Source organism: Coregonus clupeaformis, chromosome 17 (assembly GCF_020615455.1).
Source record: "Coregonus clupeaformis isolate EN_2021a chromosome 17, ASM2061545v1, whole genome shotgun sequence".
In the NCBI taxonomy this organism is placed as follows: Eukaryota; Metazoa; Chordata; class Actinopteri; order Salmoniformes; family Salmonidae; genus Coregonus; species Coregonus clupeaformis.
This window is the reverse complement of record NC_059208.1, coordinates 56,704,454-56,719,576: the sequence shown is the minus strand read 5'-3', so window position 1 is coordinate 56,719,576 and position 15,123 is coordinate 56,704,454. Positions and strand designations below refer to the sequence as shown.

General features: G+C 45.5%; 1 protein-coding gene across 1 annotated transcript in view; it reads left to right on the top strand.

Moving 5' to 3' along the window:
- Positions 1-15,123, top strand: part of LOC121586782 (CUB and sushi domain-containing protein 3) — a 759,103-nt gene that overhangs the window by 520,396 nt on the left and 223,584 nt on the right. The window contains exons 25-30 of the mRNA XM_041903753.2: positions 1,674-1,800; positions 4,039-4,241; positions 4,545-4,736; positions 9,251-9,389; positions 13,407-13,594; positions 13,934-14,128. Of these exons, the coding sequence (XP_041759687.2) occupies positions 1,674-1,800; positions 4,039-4,241; positions 4,545-4,736; positions 9,251-9,389; positions 13,407-13,594; positions 13,934-14,128 (1,044 nt within the window). The remainder of the gene's footprint in view (positions 1-1,673; positions 1,801-4,038; positions 4,242-4,544; positions 4,737-9,250; positions 9,390-13,406; positions 13,595-13,933; positions 14,129-15,123) is intronic.

Below are 15,123 nucleotides of genomic sequence, written 5' to 3'. Positions count from 1 at the left end.
AGAGAAGGAGATGGTGGGAGGACAGAGAGTGAGAGAGAAGGAGATGGTGGGAGGACAGAGAGTGAGAGAGAAGGATATGGTGGGAGGACAGAGAGTGAGAGAGAAGGAGATGGTGGGAGGACAGAGAGTGAGAGAGAAGGAGATGGTGGGAGGACAGAGAGTGAGAGAGAGGGAGTTGGTGGGTGGACAGAGAGTGAGAGAGAAGGAGATGGTGGGAGGACAGAGAGTGAGAGAGAAGGAGATGGTGGGAGGACAGAGAGTGAGAGAGAGGGAGTTGGTGGGTGGACAGAGAGTGAGAGAGAAGGAGATGGTGGGAGGACAGAGATGGAGAGAAGGAGATGGTGGGAGGACAGCGAGTCAGAGAGAAAGAGATAATAAGTGAGTTAGAGAGAGCGAAAGAGATGGTGGGAGGACAGAGTGATAGAGAAAGAGATAATAAATTAGTAAGAGAGAGAGAGATGGTGGGAGTACAGAGAGTGAGAGAGAGGCAGAGCGATTGGGAGAGAAAGAGAGACAGAGAGAGATGGCCATTTAAAGTTGGTTTTAAAGTGATAGCGGGGGCAGACTGACAACGAGCAGGTTATGTAAGCCTCAGTAGCCCTGGAAGCAGTCAGCAAGAGTAGCAGTCAGCAAGAGTAGCAGTCAGCAAGAGTAGCAGTCAGCTAGAGAAGCAGTCAGCTAGAGAAGCAGTCAGCAGGCCTCATGATCAGCGCTGGGTTCGTTCCAGGTGGCGGGCCACTGCATCACTCTGGGTTTGGGGGGGTCCGAGGCTGACACTGCCACACTGCCCCCACAGCACCGCCACACTGCCCCCACAGCACCGCCACACTGCCCCCACAGCACCGCCACACTGCCCCCACAGCACCGTCACACTGCACCGCCACACTGCCCCCACAGCACCGCCACACTGTAAGAGATGGTTTTGGGCTGGCTGCTTATTTTACTGACAGCCTTATGGGTCCTGGTCAAAAGTAGTGCACCACATAGGGAATAGGGTGCCATTTGGGACGCACACCAGCAGTCTGCAAACACTCTCGTGGGGCGTTATTGATTTACTGAGATGATTCACACGGCAAGGCTTCACATTCGCATGAGGAGCGGTAGACGTGTTACATTTGTTTGCCAGCCAGCCACTAATTATTTTCCCTCAGCTGTGTGAGTGTGTGAGAGAGACAGTGTGAGTACATGTGTGTGTGTGCGCGTGGGTGCGTGCATGTGACTGTGTTCCTGTCCATGGAGGCCTCTATGCGAATACAGCATCCATGTATATGCATATATTTAGGTTTTTGAATGTACGTCACTGCAAAACTGCTACAGTATCTTATTTTATTTCTCTCCGTAGCTAGATATCTATCATGATCTGATTCTATTTCTATGGTCTCTCCATAGCAAGATATCTATCATGTTCTGATTCTATTTATATGGTCTTTCCATAGCTAAATATCTATCATGTTCTGATTCTATTTCTATGGTCTCTCCATAGCTAAATATCTATCATGTTCTGATTCTATTTCTATGGTGTCTCCATAGCTAAATATCTATCATGTTCTGATTCTATTTCTATGGTCTCTCCATAGCTAAATATCTATCATGTTCTGATTCTATTTCTATGGTCTCTCCATAGCTAGATATCTATCATGTTCTGATTCTATTTCTATGGTTTCTCCTTATAGCTGAATGTGGAGGAAAGTTCACAGGCGAGTCTTCAGGACGTATCCTGTCCCCTGGATACCCGTTCCCTTACGACAACAACCTCCGTTGCACCTGGATCATTGAGGTGGACTCTGGCAACATCGTTAGGTACTACTGATAATGAATTAGTATTAATCAAGTATCCTCCTTTTCGTGTATTGTCCTCTCATTTCAACAGCCAAGCAAAGGCCCTGCAAAGGTTATCTTGTTATATCTGTCTAGCAAAAAAAGTACAAGGTTACAGCTCTCTCTCACACTCACACACATACACTGACAGTCACTCTGGATAAGAGTGTCTGCTAAATTACTTTGATAGAAAAGTGAATACACTTTCATGGCTTTGAAAGAGCGAGCATCTAGTCCAGAAAGCAGACATTGTCCAGTGCATCAGTAAATCAAATCAAAGGTTGTTTGTCACATGCGCCAAATACAACATGCTGACTTACGAGCCCTTAACCAACAATACACTGTTTTTTAAAAGTAAGTAAGAATAATGTACTAAATAAACTAAAGGAACATTTGTAACACAATAAAAACAACAGAGTAGCAGCAGCGTATGTGAAGAGTGTGAAGGAAAGTGAATGTGTGTGTGTGTGTGGCGTCAATATGCGTGTGTGTGTGTTTTGTGTGTGTGTCCATGTGTCCGTGTGTGTGTGTGTTTTGTGTGTGTGTCCGTGTGTGTGTGTGTGTGTGTGTGTGTGTTGGGGTGTCAGTGTAGTATGTGTGAGTGTGTAGTTAGAATCCAGTGAGTGTACTTTGAGCCCTTGCAAGAGAGTCAGTGATAATAAAATAAGGCGGTCAATGCAAATAGTCCTGGTAGCCATTTGATTAACTGTTCAGCAGTCTTATGGCTTGGGGGTAGAAGCTGTTAAAGAGCCTTTTGATCCCAGACTTGGCGTTCCGGTACCATTGGCCGTGCGGTAGCAGAGAGAACAGTCAATGACTTGGGTGGCTGGAATCTTTGACAATTTTTAGGGCCTTCCTCTGACTCCGTCTGGTATAGAGGTCCTGGATGGCAGGAAGCTTGGCCCCAGTGATGTACTGGGCCGTACGCACTATCTTCTGTAGCACTTTGCAGTTGCCATACCAAGCGGTGATGCAACCAGTCAGGATGCTCTCGATGGTGCAGCTGTAGAACTTTTTGAAGATCTGGGGTCCCATGCCAAATCTTTTCAACCTCCTGGGGGGGAAAGAGGTGTTGTAGTGCCCTTTTCACGACTGTGTTGGTGTGTTTGGACCATGATAGGTCCTTAGTGTTGTTCACACCAATGAACTTGAAGCTCTCGACCTTCTCCACTACAGCCCCGTCGATGTGAATGTCTGCTCACATTATCGTGCCGACCTGAACCGTCCATTTTCCGCAACTACGATAGATTGGTAACCAGGCCAATGCGGTACAGATCAGCTTGGCTCTGTTGGGCTCAGCTCAGTGGTGTGACAGTGGTACAGGAGAGGCGCTCTGTGTCCCTCTGTGCTCTCTCCAGTATAGTCTATAGATGCCAGATGCCTCTTTGTTTTCAGTCTGAGAGCCCTGGGCTAGGCAGTCTAATGAGACTCAAATGCTCAATCATATATTAAATTATTAGTCTTGTGTAGAGCCGGAACAGTGTCACCTTGGAGGCGAACAATTTGTCCTGTTCCAACTCCCAGTTGGGCACCTCGTTTGAAATCATATTTTTATTCATGACTTTCTTTATTTTCTTCCACTGATGATCAGCACTGTCTGCTGAATGGAAGGAGTGTTATGACCACGAGCATCAATTACCTGCCTAGTTTTCTGACTTATAGCTTATTGTTTCTCTACGGCATCACTATACCTAGCCAGGTACCTTGGTCTTGCATCACAGCAGGACGTTATGTTATGTTGTATCTAGTTGCATTAAAAAAAGGAGAATGATAAAAACTAGAAGAAATAAAGCCTTAAATGTAGAACATACTGTACCAATATCAATGCAGAACATACTGTACCAATATCAATGCAGAACATACTGTACCAATATCAATGCAGAACATACTGTACCAATATCAATGCAGAACATACTGTACCAATATCAATGTAGAACATACTGTACCAATATCAATGCAGAACAAACTGTGTGTGTTTATATAAGACATTCAGTGATTTGACTTGATTTAAACCTCCTTTACCCCATGAGGAGCAAAGGTCATCCACAAAAAATGATCTCCTACGCGTTCTGTTTTTGAGCAAAATTTCTCAAGTTCCTTCCATGATTATCCACCATCTCTGTTATTACTCTATTATTCTGTAATTTATTGCAAGAGAATGTACTGCAGCCTAGGGTTTGCAAAATTCCAACAACTTTTTCTAAATTCTTCCAACCCCAGTCTGCAGTTCCTGGCCTTTGATACAGAGGCGTCCCATGACATCCTGAAGGTGTGGGACGGTCCTCCTGAGAATGAGATGGCCCTGAGGGAGGTGTCTGGCTCCCTGCTCCCCGAGGGGATACACAGCACCCTCAACCTGGTCACCATCCAGTTCGAGACCGACTTCTACATCAGCAAGTCCGGCTTCGCCATCCAATTCTCAAGTGAGTGGTTTACTGTTTGTGAAAAGTCTATGAAATGTATATCTTAAAAAAGCAAAGATACTCTCTGTGTCTGTTTCATACAGTCTGCTGGAGTGTACAGGTTTTGGTTATTCTCTGGAATGTTATTGGGCTCAGAGACATTGTTGGTTATGTATTGTGAAGGTCGCTATGAAGGATACTGCAACACTCATTAAATGTCATGTCAGCATTAAGGTGTTATGAATGTCTGTGCATGTACTCTTCAAAGTGATTGCATGAAGCCCCTGCATAGATTTAATTCCCTCCCTGTGTTGTGCCTGCCAGGTTCAGTGGCCACCGCCTGCAGAGACCCGGGGGTCCCCATGAACGGCAGTCGTAACGGGGACGGACGAGAGCCGGGTGACACTGTCACCTTTCTCTGTGACCCCGGGTACGAGCTCCAGGGAGAGTTGAAGATCACATGTATTCAAGTGGAAAACCGTTACTACTGGCAACCCAGCCCTCCTGTCTGCATAGGTGAGTGCTTTAATTACAGATAGGCCCTGGAGATTTTCCTGACCAGAAAAGGACCCTTGGCTCTAGGTATAGCTTTGTATTAATGTGAGTACTAACAGGTAGAGCCAGGGGGTTGTATTAATGTGAATACTAACAGATAGAGCCAGGGGGTTGTATTAATGTGAGTACTAACATATAGAGCCAGGGGGTTGTATTAATGTGAGTACTAACAGATAGAGCTAGGGGGTTGTATTAATGTGAGTACTAACAGATAGAGCCAGGGGATTGTATTAATGTGAATACCAACAGATAGAGCCAGGGGGTTGTATTAATGTGAGTACTAACAGGTAGAGCCAGGGGTTGTATTAATGTGAGTACTAACAGATAGAGCCAGGGGGTTGTATTAATGTGAGTACTAACAGATAGAGCCAGGGGGTTGTATTAATGTGAGTACTAACAGATAGAGCCAGGGGTTGTATTAATGTGAGTACTAACATATAGAGCCAGGGGATTGTATTAATGTGAATACTAACAGATAGAGCCAGGGGTTTTGTATTAATGTGAATACTAACAGATAGAGCCAGGGGTTGTATTAAAGTGAGTACTAACAGATAGAGCCATGGGGTTGTATTAATGTGAGTACTAACAGATAGAGCCAGGGGGTTGTATTAATGTGAGTACTAACAGATAGAGCCAGGGGGTTGTTTTAATGTGAATACTAACAGATAGAGCCAGGGGTTGTATTAAAGTGAGTACTAACAGATAGAGCCAGGGGATTGTATTAATGTGAGTACTAACAGATAGAGCCAGGGGGGTTGTATTAATGTGAGTACTAACAGATAGAGCCAGGGGGTTGTATTAATGTGAGTACTAACAGATAGAGCCAGGGGTTGTATTAATGTGAGTACTAACAGATAGAGCCAGGGGGTTGTATTAATGTGAATACTAACAGATAGAGCCAGGGGGTTGTATTAATGTGAGTACTAACAGATAGAGCCAGGGGGTTGTATTAATGTGAATACTAACAGATAGAGCCAGGGGGTTGTATTAATGTGAGTACTAACAGATAGAGCCAGGGGGTTGTATTAATGTGAGTACTAACAGATAGAGCCAGGGGGTTGTATTAATGTTAGTACTAACAGGTAGAGCCAGGGGGTTGTATTAATGTGAATACTAACAGATAGAGCCAGGGGGTTGTATTAATGTGAATACTAACAGATAGAGCCAGGGGGTTGTATTAATGTGAGTACTAACAGATAGAGCCAGGGGGTTGTATTAATGTGAGTACTAACAGATAGAGCCAGGGGGTTGTATTAATGTGAGTACTAACTGATAGAGCCAGGGGGTTGTATTAAAGTGAGTACTAACAGATAGAGCCAGGGGGTTGTATTAATGTGAGTACTAACAGGTAGAGCCAGGGGTTGTATTAATGTGAATACTAACAGATAGAGCCAGGGGATTGTATTAATGTGAGTACTAACAGATAGAGCCAGGGGTTTTATTAATGTGAGTACTAACAGATCGAGCCAGGGGGTTGTATTAATGTGAGTACTAACAGATAGAGCCATGGGGGTTGTTTTAATGTGAATACTAACAGATAGAGCCAGGGGTTTGTATTAATGTGAACACTAACAGATAGAGCCAGGGGGTTGTATTAAAGTGAGTACTAACAGATAGAGCCATGGGGTTGTATTAATGTGAGTACTAACAGATCGAGCCAGGGGGTTGTATTAATGTGAATACTAACAGATAGAGCCATGGGGTTGTTTTAATGTGAATACTAACAGATAGAGCCAGGGGGTTGTATTAAAGTGAGTACTAACAGATAGAGCCAGGGGGTTGTATTAATGTGAGTACTAACAGATAGAGCCAGGGGGTTGTATTAATGTGAGTACTAACAGATAGAGCCAGGGGGTTGTATTAATGTGAGTACTAACAGATAGAGCCAGGGGGTTGTATTAATGTGAGTACTAACAGGTAGAGCCAGGGGGTTGTATTAATGTGAATACTAACAGATAGAGCCAGGGGGTTGTATTAATGTGAATACTAACAGATAGAGCCAGGGGTTGTATTAATGTGAGTACTAACAGATAGAGCCAGGGGTTGTATTAAAGTGAGTACTAACAGATAGAGCCATGGGGGTTGTATTAATGTGAGTACTAACAGATCGAGCCAGGGGGTTGTATTAATGTGAGTACTAACAGATAGAGCCATGGGGGTTGTATTAATGTGAGTTCTAACAGATAGAGCCAGGGGGTTGTATTAAAGTGAGTACTAACAGATAGAGCCAGGGGGTTGTATTAATGTGAGTACTAACAGATAGAGCCAGGGGGTTGTATTAATGTGAGTACTAACAGATAGAGCCAGGGGGTTGTATTAATGTGAGTACTAACAGATAGAGCCAGGGGGTTGTATTAATGTGAGTACTAACAGGTAGAGCCAGGGGTTGTATTAATGTGAATACTAACAGATAGAGCCAGGGGGTTGTATTAATGTGAGTACTAACAGATAGAGCCAGGGGGTTTTATTAATGTGAGTACTAACAGATAGAGCCCGGGGGTTGTATTAATGTGAGTACTAACAGATAGAGCCAGGGGGTTGTATTAAAGTGAGTACTAACAGATAGAGCCAGGGGGTTGTATTAATGTGAATACTAACAGATAGAGCCAGGGGGTTGTATTAATGTGAATACTAACAGATAGAGCCAGGGGGTTGTATTAATGTGAGTACTAACAGATAGAGCCAGGGGGTTGTATTAATGTGAGTACTAACAGATAGAGCCAGGGGGTTGTATTAATGTGAGTACTAACAGATAGAGCCAGGGGGTTGTATTAAAGTGAGTACTAACAGATAGAGCCAGGGGGTTGTATTAATGTGAGTACTAACAGGTAGAGCCAGGGGGTTGTATTAATGTGAGTACTAACAGATAGAGCCAGGGGGTTGTATTAATGTGAGTACTAACAGATAGAGCCAGGGGGTTGTATTAATGTGAGTACTAACAGATAGAGCCAGGGGGTTGTATTAATGTGAGTACTAACAGATAGAGCCAGGGGTTGTATTAATGTGAGTACTAACAGATAGAGCCAGGGGTTGTATTAAAGTGAGTACTAACAGATAGAGCCAGGGGGTTGTATTAATGTGAGTACTAACAGATAGAGCCAGGGGGTTGTATTAATGTGAGTACTAACAGATAGAGCCAGGGGGTTTGTATTAATGTGAGTACTAACAGGTAGAGCCAGGGGGTTGTATTAATGTGAATACTAACAGATAGAGCCAGGGGGTTGTATTAATGTGAATACTAACAGATAGAGCCAGGGGGTTGTATTAATGTGAGTACTAACAGATAGAGCCAGGGGGTTGTATTAATGTGAGTACTAACAGATAGAGCCAGGGGGTTGTATTAATGTGAGTACTAACAGATAGAGCCAGGGGGTTGTATTAAAGTGAGTACTAACAGATAGAGCCAGGGGGTTGTATTAAAGTGAGTACTAACAGGTAGAGCCAGGGGGTTGTATTAAAGTGAGTACTAACAGATAGAGCCAGGGGGTGTATTAATGTGAGTACTAACAGATAGAGCCATGGGGGTTGTATTAATGTGAGTACTAACAGATAGAGCCAGGGGGTTGTATTAATGTGAGTACTAACAGATAGAGCCAGGGGGTTGTATTAAAGTGAGTACTAACAGATAGAGCCACTGGTTTCCCGTGACCACTATGTGTGAGCAGAGCAGGGAAAAACTATTTGCTCTCATTATAGACTTCTGTTGAGGTGAGTGCTTACAGGTAGGTCCAGGAGTTTTCCTCTTTCTAACCTTACGTTCCTCTCAGTAGTATTCTGTTTGTTCTGTTGAGTCCAATTCATCTATAGAAGCTGTAACAAGGGGAGAGCTTTGGGACAAGTATCATATAGCAGCCCGTTGGTGTTGCAGAGAGACTCAGACCATGCTACCCAGCCCCAGCCTCCTTGCCTGCTAGTTAACATATTGAATTAATATCCCTGAGTGTTGCCAGAACTTGCTGGCGCCAAGCAGCACTTAAGCTCTAGAGATGACTGACTGTCATCGTGCTCCAACCATTTGAATGAGGCAAGACATTAAATGAATTTCAATTTATTGGACGCAGATCCAAAGAGATAGTGTGCTTATAACAAGTACCTTGACGAAACCTCAAGGATTCTTGTCATCTCTTGATCAAGGGTGTCTTGTTTTAATGTGGCTTATAACGTCTGATCTCTCAAAACTAACTACATCAGCTGTTGTTATGGTTGCAAAATTCCGTTAACTTTCCCAAAAATGTCCATGTTTTCCAGAAATCCTGTTAGGAGGATTCCGGATTTCCCGCGTATTCCCTTCTGATTCCGGGAATCTTTCAACCAAGATTTTCTGAAAACCTGGTAATTCTGGGAACGTTACCGGAATTTTGCAGTCCCAAACACCATTTTATCTCCACAGAACTACATGTGTTTTTCCCTGTGGCATAACAGAGACAGTTAATGAGTACACGTTACATTTTCTCACTTCTCTTCTTCTCTTTCAGCCCCCTGTGGAGGAAACTTGACTGGATCCAACGGCTTCATCCTGTCTCCCAACTTCCCCCACCCCTACCCCCACAGCAAGGACTGTGATTGGCTAATAGCTGTCAACTCGGACTATGTCCTATCACTGGCATTCATCAGGTAACGTGTCAGCCTTTTAGGCGCTAATAGGTGCTAGTTTCCTCCAAAGTGATTAAGGCCTACTCTCCCTATCAATTCCACTGCATGCACACATACACACACACACACACACACACACACACACTCTACACCGCCACCAAGGTGGACATTAATGAGCATTTTGTCACGACCAAGGGGCGTGAGGTGATTATACAATGGTAACTGCTGACTGCTATTACTGTTATATTAAGAGGCGATTCATGTCTTAGGCGGGTAATTAGCTACCCCAGCTGGATTTCTTTCCTCACTTTGTCAGTAATGAACCCATAGTTGGCCTTCCTCAGCTCCCCGCTTTTAAGATGCTGTATCTAGACGTCCCAGCCTGCATTGACTGATGCGGCCACTTAATGGAAGAAAAAAGGAAGAACTTGTGTTTCACACCTAAATAGTCCTGTTAATTGTGTCAATTTTTTATTTAACCTTTGGCGGCCGCAAAGGCTGTCCCCCACAGACAGAGGTCAATGGTCAAAACAGGGTTAAGTTTGACTGCTGGTAGGCTACATAGTGTGGCGTATAGCTGACAGATGTTACCGCTGATGCTACTGTATAGGCCTCTAAGTTAAACTTAAAGCTATGAAATGAGGCCTCCCTCTGCCTTTCCACTACCAGCAGCTAGCTAGCTCCTCCTACTCCTCCCTCTGCCTTTCCACTACCAGCAGCTAGCTAGCTCCTCCTACTCCCCCCTCTGCCTTTCCACTACCAGCAGCAAGCTAGCTCCTCCTACTCCCCCCTCTGCCTTTCCACTACCAGCAGCTAGCTAGCTCCTCCTACTCCTCCCTCTGCCTTTCCACTACCAGCAGCTAGCTAGCTCCTCCTACTCCTCCCTCTGCCTCACCACTACCAGCAGCTAGCTAGCTCCTCCTACTCCTCCCTCTGCCTTTCCACTACCAGCAGCTAGCTAGCTCCTCCTACTCCCCCCTCTGCCTTTCCACTACCAGCAGCTAGCTAGCTCCTCCTACTCCTCCCTCTGCCTTTCCACTACCAGCAGCTAGCTAGCTCCTCCTACTCCTCCCTCTGCCTTTCCACTACCAGCAGCTAGCTAGCTCCTCCTACTCCCCCCTCTGCCTTTCCACTACCAGCAGCTAGCTAGCTCCTCCTACTCCTCCCTCTGCCTTTCCACTACCAGCAGCTAGCTAGCTCCTCCTACTCCCCCCTCTGCCTTTCCACTACCAGCAGCTAGCTAGCTCCTCCTACTCTTCCCTCTGCCTTTCCACTACCAGCAGCTAGCTAGCTCCTCCTACTCCTCCCTCTGCCTTTCCACTACCAGCAGCTAGCTAGCTCCTCCTACTCCTCCCTCTGCCTTTCCACTACCAGCAGCTAGCTAGCTCCTCCTACTCCCCCCTCTGCCTCTCCACTACCAGCAGCTAGCTAGCTCCTCCTACTCCCCCTCTGCCTTTCCACTACCAGCAGCTAGCTAGCTCCTCCTACTCCCCCCTCTGCCTTTCCACTACCAGCAGCTAGCTAGCTCCTCCTACTCCCCCTCTGCCTTTCCACTACCAGCAGCTAGCTAGCTCCTCCTACTCCCCCCTCTGCCTTTCCACTACCAGCAGCTAGCTAGCTCCTCCTACTCCTCCCTCTGCCTTTCCACTACCAGCAGCTAGCTAGCTCCTCCTACTCCCCCCTCTGCCTTTCCACTACCAGCAGCTAGCTAGCTCCTCCTACTCCTCCCTCTGCCTTTCCACTACCAGCAGCTAGCTAGCCCCTCCTACTCCCCCCTCTGCCTCACCACTACCAGCAGCTAGCTAGCTCCTCCTACTCCTCCCTCTGCCTTTCCACTACCAGCAGCTAGCTAGCTCCTCCTACTCCCCCTCTGCCTCACCACTACCAGCAGCTAGAGAGAGAGAGAGAGAGAGAGAGAGAGAGAGAGAGAGAGAGAGAGAGAGAGAGAGAGAGAGAGAGAGAGAGAGAGAGAGAGAGAGAGAGAGAGAGAGAGAGAGAGAGAGAGCATCTCCTCAGCTGGTGCTCAGGGTTGGAATTCCGAGGCTACTGTACATTGGCTGCTTTCGCCCTCCCTCTCTCCTTCCCTCTATCTACTGCAGCAGTGATATTGAGATAATGAAGTGGAATATTGAGCTCCGAAACATGAAATTATGCTTTATATGTCCACACACCCCTCTCTTGTTCTCTCTCTCTCTCTCTCTCTCTCTCTCTCTCTCTCTCTCTCTCTCTCTCTCTCTCTCTCTCTCTCTCTCTCTGTGTGTGTGTGTGTTTCTCCTCATTTTGCCAGGTCACTCCTTAATGAATACGTAGTCTCACGACCAGGAACATTCCTTTTTGTTAACAACAAGCTAAGTAGACAAGGGAGCTGTTTCCTTTTTGTCACAATCAAAATGACACTGTATAGTCTATTGTTGTATTCGTTAGCCTTGCTATTAAAGCATAGTGTTTTATATTCAAGTTGAAAGCTAGTCACTGCAGTGATGATGACACAGCAGTTTTCAAGCGACCAGTGTCGGGCAGCCATTTTGGTTCCACCAGTTAGACAGCTTAGTCTTGTATGTAAAGTGAGCTCTGCTCTCTCTTCTCATTTGAATGGTCCTATCCCCCAACACAAGGGAAGTAAATAACACAGCACATTGGAACAGTGGCTATTGGCAGTGGGACAGTGGTACAGGCCCTCAACCAGGGTGAAAATCCTTTTGTTCCGTTCCGTCTCGTAGACTTCCATTACACACTTCATTACTGACACCATTCTTTCCCAAAAAGACATGAAATATGTCCCCAATGAAAATAGAGAAAATTAATAATAATATATTGTAAAAAAAAAAAAGTGTCCCAATGCATTGGCAGGGTTGGCATGACAATGAGTAAGGGGCCTAGCACCAAGCCCTGGGGGGACACCCTTTGTATCTGCAGCAGAGTAATATTATTTTGTAAAAAGTGACCCATTGCCATTGCATTGGCAAGGTGGCAAATTTAGATTTCATTGTCATTGTCGCCAAATTGGGTATTATCATTGCTGCGTATTCAATTAGCAACCAAGCTAATTGTTTGTTGAGTGACAGCTCCAGACGCTAAGCAAAAAAAAAAAAAAAAAAGATCTGAACACATATGGTTATCAAAATTTAATTACTTTATTAATATGGTGTAGAGCAGGAGTTTTTCCCCCCATGTTTGGATTGCTATTATCTTACAATGAGCCTTTAGCTTTAGATGCAGGCTCAGTGAAGTGTGGTAATATCACTTAGCATACTCTTTCAGAAATATTAAATAAGAAAATACACCTCCCAATCTCTCTTATGTAAATGAGCTTCCCTGTTACAGAAATATGTGTGTATGTTAATCTTCACACAAACACACACACACACACACACACACACACACACACACACACACACACACACACACACACACACACACACACACATTCATTCTTGGAGATGCAGAGGATGGCAGTGAGCAGTTGTTAGTCCCCGTTTTGTGGTGAGTTTCCAGCTCAATAGGATAAGTGCCTAATCTTTGACTATACCAAAGCAATTACACTCCCTGGGTATTTATAGATCCTAGCGTTAGCGTCCTTAGCATTAGTGTTTTCCCACAGCAGAGATAAGGGTAATGAATGGAGCACTAGCAAGCGTTAAAGGGGGATATCATGGTGTTGTCTGGCTCTCCAGCCCTGATCCATAGAGATGAGAGGTTACGGATGATTTGAGGAATCTATTCATTAGCATCTGTGGCATTGGGTAGACACTGGCATCTGAGGCATCTGCCAGTGATCTGATTTCTCTCACTCTCTTTCTCTCCCCCCTCTCTCAATCTCTCTCTCGCTCTCTCTCCCCATCTCTCTTTCTCTCTCGCTCTCTCCCCCACCACCCACCCTCTCTCTCTCACCCCCCCTCTATCTCTCTCTCTCCCTCGCTCTCTCGCTCTCTCTACCCATCTCTCTCTCTCTGTCTTTCTTTCTTTCTCTCTCTCTCTCTCTCTCTCCCCCTCTCTCTCTCTCTCCCCCCCTCTCTCTCTATCCCTCCCTTTCTCTAGTTTCAGCATCGAGCCTAACTATGACTTCCTGTATATCTATGATGGGCCAGACAGCAACAGCCCTCTGATTGGCAGCTTTCAGGACAGCAAGCTTCCGGAGAGGATCGAGAGCAGCTCCAACACCATGCACCTGGCCTTCCGCAGTGACGGCTCTGTCAGCTACACCGGTTTCCACCTGGAATACAAAGGTAGGATGGCATCATGTTCTCCTAGATTCTTAGATGTACGTTTTTTTCTCTTAGAGGGAGGTTTCTTCTTAGCTTCTTAGCTACCAAAGTTAGAAATGTACATTGTTTCCTTTTTTTTTTTTTTGCATGTGCAGAGTTTAAGGAGAATCCAAATGCTTTCTATCTCTAGATTATACTGTCAGTAGGGGTAGATGTTTCTAGCATTTGAATGATGATTTGGTTAAACTCTTCTTTACTCTGATCAAGATGAAACTCCCTCACTGCCTGTGTTACCTGCTCCTGTTCACACTACTGTTAGAGGTTATTCCTGATATGTATATATTTCTATCCCCTCTTTAGCCAAGCTGCGTGAGTCGTGCTTCGACCCAGGCAGTGTGATGAACGGGACCAGGCTGGGCAGCGACTACAAGCTAGGTTCCACCGTGACGTTCTACTGTGAGCCGGGCTACGTTCTCCAGGGCTACTCCACTCTCACCTGCATCATGGGGGATGACGGCAGGCCCGGCTGGAACAGGGTTCTACCCAGCTGTCAAGGTATGGAGCATACCAACGTACCTGTTGAAGCTAGAGATACGGACATAGCTGTGTACTGGCTGGAACAGGGTTCTACCCAGCTGTCAAGGTATGGAGCATACCAACGTACCTGTTGAAGCTAGAGATATGGACACAGCTGTGTACTGGCTGGAACAGGGTTCTACCCAGCTGTCAAGGTATGGAGCATACCAACGTACCTGTTGAAGCTAGAGATATGGACACAGCTGTGTACTGGCTGGAACAGGGTTCTACCCAGCTGTCAAGGTATGGAGCATACCAACGTACCTGTTGAAGCTAGAGATACGGACATAGCTGTGTACTGGCTGGAACAGGGTTCTACCCAGCTGTCAAGGTATGGAGCATACCAACGTACCTGTTGAAGCTAGAGATATGGACACAGCTGTGTACTGGCTGGAACAGGGTTCTACCCAGCTGTCAAGGTATGGAGCATACCAACGTACCTGTTGAAGCTAGAGATATGGACACAGCTGTGTACTGGCTGGAACAGGGTTCTACCCAGCTGTCAAGGTATGGAGCATACCAACGTACCTGTTGAAGCTAGAGATACGGACACTAGCTGTGTACTATCACAAAAATAAAATAGGATAAGAGCGTCTGCTAAATGACTAAAATGTAAATGTAAAATGTGAGTGGGCAACCACAATTTTAAATATATTTGTTAGTAAGTTTACTGAGCCGGGGGAGGGAATCCAATACAAATGTAGGAAGGAAGGAAGGGGAAGGAAGGAAGGAAGGAAGGAAGGAAGGAAGGAAGGAAGGAAGGAAGGAAGGAAGGAAGGAAGGAAGGAAGGAAGGAAGGAAGGAAGGAAGGAAGGAAGGAAGGAAGGAAGAAGAAGATTGGATTTAGTAGCCAGTCTAAAACAATCATTATGGCTTACAGCACACATGCAAGCACACAGAAGATAACCGTAAGACTAGACTGCTGAGCTGTTTGTGTAATCCTTATGTGTGTTCCATCCTAGTCATTTCTGGGC